This window comes from Onthophagus taurus, chromosome 1, assembly GCF_036711975.1.
Source record: "Onthophagus taurus isolate NC chromosome 1, IU_Otau_3.0, whole genome shotgun sequence".
NCBI lineage: Eukaryota > Metazoa > Arthropoda > Insecta > Coleoptera > Scarabaeidae > Onthophagus > Onthophagus taurus.
Window position 1 is genome coordinate 8,532,407 of NC_091966.1, and position 7,373 is coordinate 8,539,779.

General features: G+C 34.2%; 1 protein-coding gene across 1 annotated transcript; it reads left to right on the forward strand.

Moving 5' to 3' along the window:
* The first annotated feature begins 4,485 nt into the window (after nucleotides 1-4,485).
* Nucleotides 4,486-5,776, forward strand: LOC111414853 (uncharacterized). Its single transcript, XM_023046305.2, has 3 exons — nucleotides 4,486-4,490; nucleotides 4,647-5,003; nucleotides 5,616-5,776. The coding sequence occupies exons 1-3, from the start codon at nucleotides 4,486-4,488 to the stop codon at nucleotides 5,773-5,775; spliced, it is 522 nt and encodes a 173-aa protein (XP_022902073.2). The 3' UTR covers nucleotide 5,776.
* Nucleotides 5,777-7,373: the final 1,597 nt, after the last annotated feature.

Below are 7,373 nucleotides of genomic sequence, written 5' to 3' on the forward strand. Positions count from 1 at the left end.
ATGTTTCTAGCCCACTTGTAATATAAATAACTATTATAATATGTCCAGATGATATTGTAATAGAACGAGAACTATTTTCCAAATCCTAATCTAAGATGCGAATACCAACGTCAATTCGAAAGCGATCTACCGCATGATCTCTTACACACTTTATTATCGATTCTTATATCGTACTCATGGTTTGTTCATCAAGTGGGAGTGTTGTGACCGACTTCCTATTATAGAGCACTTAAAGAAACTGTAGAATATTTGCTGTAGAATATCTAGCGACTGCGACATTATAAGAACAACACTCCGCATTGCCCATGAACGTTCCTAGACAGACTTCTTGAAATCAGTCATCTTGCGTCAATATTATATGGTTAACGTAGGTAGAGAAAATGTAAATGAGAAATGGTAATAGTAATTGTGTTGGTTACTTTTTTCTGAGTGGCCGAATATCGCCCTGGTAACGGGATTACAAAGAAGGGTTAAAAGTTGGGTAGGCAAAATAAAGAAGAGTAGATAAAAAAAATTATGAAGAGAACGACGAGAAAAAGAGATATCAACAAGGGTTCAATAGTTTATGGCTCTTGTGGAGACAGGAAATACCACTAAATATTTCATTTCTTTTGTGTCTGGGAAGAAAAACCTGGAAAGTGAGAATCAGAAATGTTTGAAACTGGTAATGGCAGGAATACAACTATACTTGCAATTATACTACGACGAAAAATGTGTTATTGATTAAAAACATAAATGTTGATAAGCTAAAGAAAATCGGGAATAATAAAATTGTGATCGAGACAAATAAGACATCTTGAGAATCCAAAGAAAATTGATCCAAAAAGTTGTGCGTTCTTGTATATGTTGTAAGCAGAGGATCCGAGGAACAAGGAGTTTGTGGAAAGGTCGATGAACTGACAAGTTAAATTGAGTGTATTTAGTGTAAACGAACGTTATACTAAGATATTGTTAAAAATTGATTTGAATTCAAAGCCTCCATTGTGGAACGATATTGTCCTAAATTATAACGTTATGAGGTTTCAAGATTTATTGTCATTGACCAATTTGTATGTATGTGGTAAACGAGATGGGTTAACCAATTAAACAAGGAACTTATTACTATTTATTTATTGTTTCATACTTTTGAAGTGGCAAAACCGGCGACTGATGGAAGCAAATTATTTATAATTTAAAGAAGGTGGATTGGGCTATGATTAAGTACTGATCCAGGGAATGCCTTAGGTGTCAAAAGGATTGTAAATATGTTTAAGTCTATAATTGTAGTGTGAGAGGCAGTACCCAGGAGAAAAATTTTAATTAGGCTAGTCCGCTGATCAAAAAGATTATATAAAACCACATATAACAACAGGAAAGCAACAAAGATGAATCATTAAAAAAAGGTTCGTAATGGATAACGCAGATGGAGAGTCATAGGAAGTTCTTTATAAACTGATGATATGGAGGCCGGTTGTAGGAAAAACCTATGGAATGTTTATTATAAAAAGAAATAGGAAGAAACAGTAATTGGAGTGTGTGGAGCAGGGAGATAAATATAAGTTAATAGTAATGGTCACGGTATAGTAAATGAGTTTACCATGACATAGCGTACGATTGCTATGAAGTTGCTTAAAAGTTGGAAGGTGCCAAGTTCAGATGGTATTCAGCCGAGGAAGTGAAATGGTTCTCAGCAACTTCAGCAATCAAATCTACTATTCCTTCTCGCAAATTAAAAAATGGAGTAAAGAAAGTCTGCTTCCAAACCGAAGAAAGACTCTATTAGTAATGAAGCATTAAGGGGAGAAGGAGAGTATGAACTTGATAAAAATGGATGGAATACCATCAGTACCAATACTGTTGGTAATGCTGTTACCCAGCAAGGCCTCTTCATCATCAATTTTTTTTAACTGCATCAGACTCATAAAACAGGGATCCATCTCCAAATATTTAAATATTTAGGATGAGATTGAATATTGCTTTCGGGACTTTTAACATAATCCATATTATCACGATGGATAAGATACTTTCCATGACGCCTCTGAATACATTCTGCTACATGAAACCAAGCAGCAAACTTTTTGGAGACTTCGCGTTTTTAAGGAACGAATTCGCTATCATAACGAAACTACTAGAAAAGTTGTTCCAGCAGCAAAATTAAAGAGTGAAGTCCATACTGTCTTTGGGAAGAAAATCACTGAAATAACGTCAATCATTTTGAACCAGGCGATCTGAAGATCCGTAGGAAGATTGGCGGCAACGTCATTGAAAACAATTCACAAATCGTGTAGGAAAACTAAAACAAGTAAACCAGGATTAAGGTTGCGTACAGAATAAGCTTAAGAAAACGTCTTCATAAAATAAATTTCGAGAAGACAAAAATATTTTCCAAGAACAACCCCTATGCTGGGTCAAGGGCAGACACAAACAAGACGAAGCTAATATTGAGAACGACTGAGATTCGAACGCTAATATCTACTTTAGCGCAAAGATTATCAAAAGACGTCAAAGTATAGCATAGACCATCGGGAAGACCCCTAAACGATGGCTTGACACGTAGACATCGACATCACAAGAACAGATAGAAGAAAAATGTAAAATTATTTTATGACAGAATGAAGGTTCAAAGAGGTGTTAAGAAATAAGTAAGTTTGAAATCATTGAGTGAATCTTTCTACGATTATGATGTTTTAAATTTAGGCTTTGGTATTAACAGAGATTTTTGGTAGTTTGCAGTTTAGACATGTTTCTGCCTAAGAAAATATGTGCATTAATGCGAGATCACAAGTACTTGGTGTCTACTTAACGAGCTCGTTCTAAAATTATTGAAAAAAATTATAGAGTGGTGTATCTTAAATACGGTAAATCTTACATGTGTGGATATCTTTAGTGATTCTAAACCTTGTGTAGTATTTCATAGTATTCCAATTAATCTGAGGAAAATCAAAAAACTTTTATTCCAAATAAATGAAAAGAGGACCGACAACATACAAAAACTTTTTTTCGTAATAGTTTTTCAGGTTTCATTTCGAAACGATTATGTACTCGTTACATTAAAAGAAATGCACCTCACGCAGTGTTTTAGTATCAATGAATTAGAATTTTTACTTAACATATAGAAGATTCAGCGACGATTTGCCAATCCCTGGAAGCAATTGGAAAAATTTGCACCCAAGACTGAATACTGCATAAAATACAACTTCTTATCAGCCTTGATACTACTGTTTTGGCTAACATCAATGGCTAATTAGTAGTTATAAATGTATAATTAACTTAATCCGATACACAGCTTTAATAAAATTAGTATAATTCCTGTCCTAATTCTCCACAACCGCATTACACTCAAAGGTTAGAGGTCATATCTAAACAAGAACCATGTAGGAGTTTATCATAATAAATTTGTTTTAAAACTTTGAGATTAAGTTATTATTAAATCGATTACCTACAAACCTGTGCGGGAAAAATAAATTTAAAACGTTAGCCCCTGCGGCTGAAATCAGACAGGTGAAGCGGTTTGGCAAATCGAAGGTCGAAACCACCAATAAATCCTCGAAATTGAATCCTCTAAAATTCCCCCACAAGAAGATTAGTAAACCTGACATAAACAAAAGTATACGTGATTTGTTTCACATTTTAATTATTTTATGAGGTTATGTGTAATTTTAAAATGTAATCTTTTAATGGAATTTAAATAATTTAATTTCAGAATATTCTTATCTGCAAATGTTGCAAATAAAATTCAGATATTCACCATGTAAAATTCGCAATTTGCGACCAACGCAACACATTTTCGATTAAAAACGGTTTGAATAATTAATTTACGATCGGTTACATTAAATACGGTACTAAAATTACTTTAACCGTGATTTTAAAATAATATTTATTGTAGGAATTATTGGAGGTTTTAAATTTTTTATGAAAACAGTATGTTGTTCAAAAATTACTATATTGAATAAAATTGTAAGCAGTCTTGAGTTATTAGTGACAAATAGAATTTCCTCTAAATTGATATTAATGTCATGTTCTCGTGATTGGCATTAAAGGACCGAGTGAGGTCATGCATTTTGATTATAGCTGACAGTAACAACACCTTGATTTCGATCAAATTCGTCAATTACTACGTCATTCCAACATTCTAATCTCGAGAGAACCACATCATTTAACATATTATATCGCACGTACGCGTATAAGCTAAGGTATTGCCATAATCGACTGTGTTTATTACCATAATAAGTTCATGGAGTACTAAAACCAGTTGTAATCGTAGTTGTAATACACGTAGTAATAGTTCTCGGTTTGATGATAATGAGATTCTCGAATTTGATTGGGTTCGTTACAATTTACGATTTGGCGTTGCTTCGAGAAAACATAAAACGGTATCGATCATCGATTAATCAGAAAATGGCAATTGTCAATCGTTTAAATTAAAAGGAACGTTACGAAAATCGTGGATATAAATGACCGTTCTCTTACAAAGCTGCTTACTTCGCATCATTGCGCTTCTTATAGATGCCGTAAGGCAGATCTCGGCGGACACAAATGGGTTGGCATTTCTCACGTCGATCTTGAAAGGATAAATCGAAGAGAAATGCTTTTCCCCATTAACCTTTCTTTCCCGATTAATGATGAAACAGGTAAAAACGTTTTCAATCAATTTAGTATTAATTAAGTTTTACGTATACTACTGCAATTGAACCTACATTACATGATGGAATCATAATTGGAGATGGCGCAGTCGGAATTGCAGTATTTTCCGAATTATCTCGTACCAAAACCGACGTTTTATTTCTTGTAACTGAAAATCGAATTGGAGGTCGAATAAACACCATAAATTTCGGGGAAAGTGCCATCGATTTGGGAACCGAACGGGCGCATAAAAACGCACTCAAATTTCAGCTTTTCAGAGTCGCCGCTGACCTTGGCTTATTAGAAGAAACTACATATTCGGATATTATTTATCTCTACTCCAATCGAAAAGAATTCCCGACAGAATTAATTAATAAATTAGAAGAAATCGGAACGGCTATGTAAGATTATACTGATATGCGAAAAGGAATTACTTCAGCCGAATTTGCAAAGAAAAACTCGCTGAATTAACCGCTGGTTTAACGATACCGAAAGAGTTTCCCGATGTATTAGAAGACATGTTGGAACATCTTAAACGCCATTTTTTGTATGGAGATGGCACATTGGATTGGAATCTACCCTCAGCTCGATACGATAACATCGACATTGAGAATGAGGAATATAATTGGAAAACGAAAGGTTTTCTTCGAATACAAGCACGATTGTTTTAATATGCCTTGATGTATACGAACTGCTTTGGGAGAAAACCATGCGAAAATCTATAAACAGTTTTAAAATGGACGATGATTATGTTTGGATTACCGACTTATTATCGATTGTCTCGGTCGAATATAACCGGCGTAACAGTACCTTTTATTGAAACATTAAAGGATAAAACATTAATGGACACATCCAATTTGCGTTAAATCAATTTTTCGGTCATAAATGATATTGCAAAACCGATTGGAATGATAAGGTAAATTAGATTATGGTAAATTCGAATGTATTTGGTCGAAATGGTACACCAATGAAAACTTTTTGGGTTCATATTCGTTTCAAACCATTTAGTCTAGAAAATGGAAAAGCCATAAAGATTTGGAGAAATCTTTAAAGAATCAAAACGGGAAAAATGTAATATTTTTCGCTGGTGAAGCGACTTATCCAATTCATTATGGTTCGGTCCATGGTGCCATTCATACAGGGTTTAGAGAAGCAGAAAAGGGCAAAAAATGATTAAATTGATGAAATGTGTTTTATATCGTATTGTAAAATAAATTGGGGTTAATGTTTAACGATAAATACATAATATTAATTATTAAACTATTATCTAATGACCAGAAAGGAGCGAGAAGGGAATTTGGTCATAGAAGTGCCTACAATAATTTCAAAATTCATTATTAGGCACTATTTGAAAATTTATAACAGTCAGCAGACATATTGTCTAATAGCATAATCAAAAATAGATGGTGGACTCCAGAATTAATCAAACGAACCAGAAAAGATGGAAAAAGCATTAAAATTATGCTATATGAAATGACATAGGAAAATTAATGATGAAAGATAATGATAAAGGCAATTAAAAAAAGAAAAACAAACGAAGACAATATACACGAAAAGGTATATTGATAAAGTAGGCAAAGATAATGATAGAGACAATAAAAATACGGCAGACAATTTGGATACAAAAAACATTATGTCTATCATATAGCTAATACAACAGATTCTCATATTTTAGAAATTTTCATACACATTCTTGCCGCCTTTGACTCGGTATGGTGACCGACTTAATTGAAGAGACTGCGGGTTGGTGAGATAACCCCAAACACACATGTATGAGCTTGATAACTTCGGAGACAGAGTTAGCTCCACATAAAGCAGTGTAGAAGTGGTGAGAGAGAGAAAGTCATAAAGATCTGCCTTTAACGTTGAGCATTTGTGCCCAATTCTGTAACCTTATGAGGAAAAACCAAAATAGCCGCATAGTCAGAACATGGCCAAGGATGGAGGAGGAAACTTTGGGAAACTACGTAGAGGGTTGTAGCACCAAAGATGATGATGTTTATGATAATGCTAGTTTTAATAGATAGGCCGTTTTCAATAAAAAATTTCTACAATAATTTATTAAACCATAACAATTTCTCTATTGACTGGGTAGATTAATGATATTAATCCACTCCGTCACAGTGATTGACCTCATTGACCTGCAACAACAGTGATTCTCCATCTCATTGACCTGCAACAACTTCTGGATGTTCTCGATGAATCACTAGGTTTGAATGAATTGCTGTTATGTGTTTTGGCACCTACAATTGGTGATGTCTTCTAGTAAAGACAACCGCAGCTAAGATGACCTCAAAAAGAGCTGTGGCGATTACCTTGAAAATCGACTAGAATATAATCAAACAAGAAAAACTTCTTGGCGTCGTTAAATACATCCGCAGCTTTCATTAACATTCCTTACTATAAAATCTCTCCTGTTCAATGCTTCAGCACTACCAGCTATCTTCTTTTACAGAAAATTTTCTCTTTAATTTTCCAAGTAATTTCGTTTGGATTGCTCGCAACACTTCATAAAAAACACCAACCTCATACTGAATAAACATAACCCAAGTCTTTACTATCGAAAAAACTGTATCCAAAAACTGCCGCAACATATTAAGGGTGAAATATTATTATGGGTACCTTCACAGTCTCTGCGACCATCTAGGTGGGTAGAAGATCTAAGCCAAAGGTTTTAATACGAAGTAAGTTTATTTCCATGTGAGAACTTTTTCACGAAACAGATCGGATGATGAGATTTTTTTGATGAGACGTAAGCTACGCGGACCCAA

What these genes read in the sequence shown, in the direction of transcription:
- LOC111414853 (XM_023046305.2), top strand. An exon ending in GAAGAAATCGGAACGGCTAT is followed by an intron (nt 5,004 to 5,615) that starts GTAAGATTATAC and finishes CATTTAGTCTAG; the next exon opens with AAAATGGAAAAGCCATAAAG.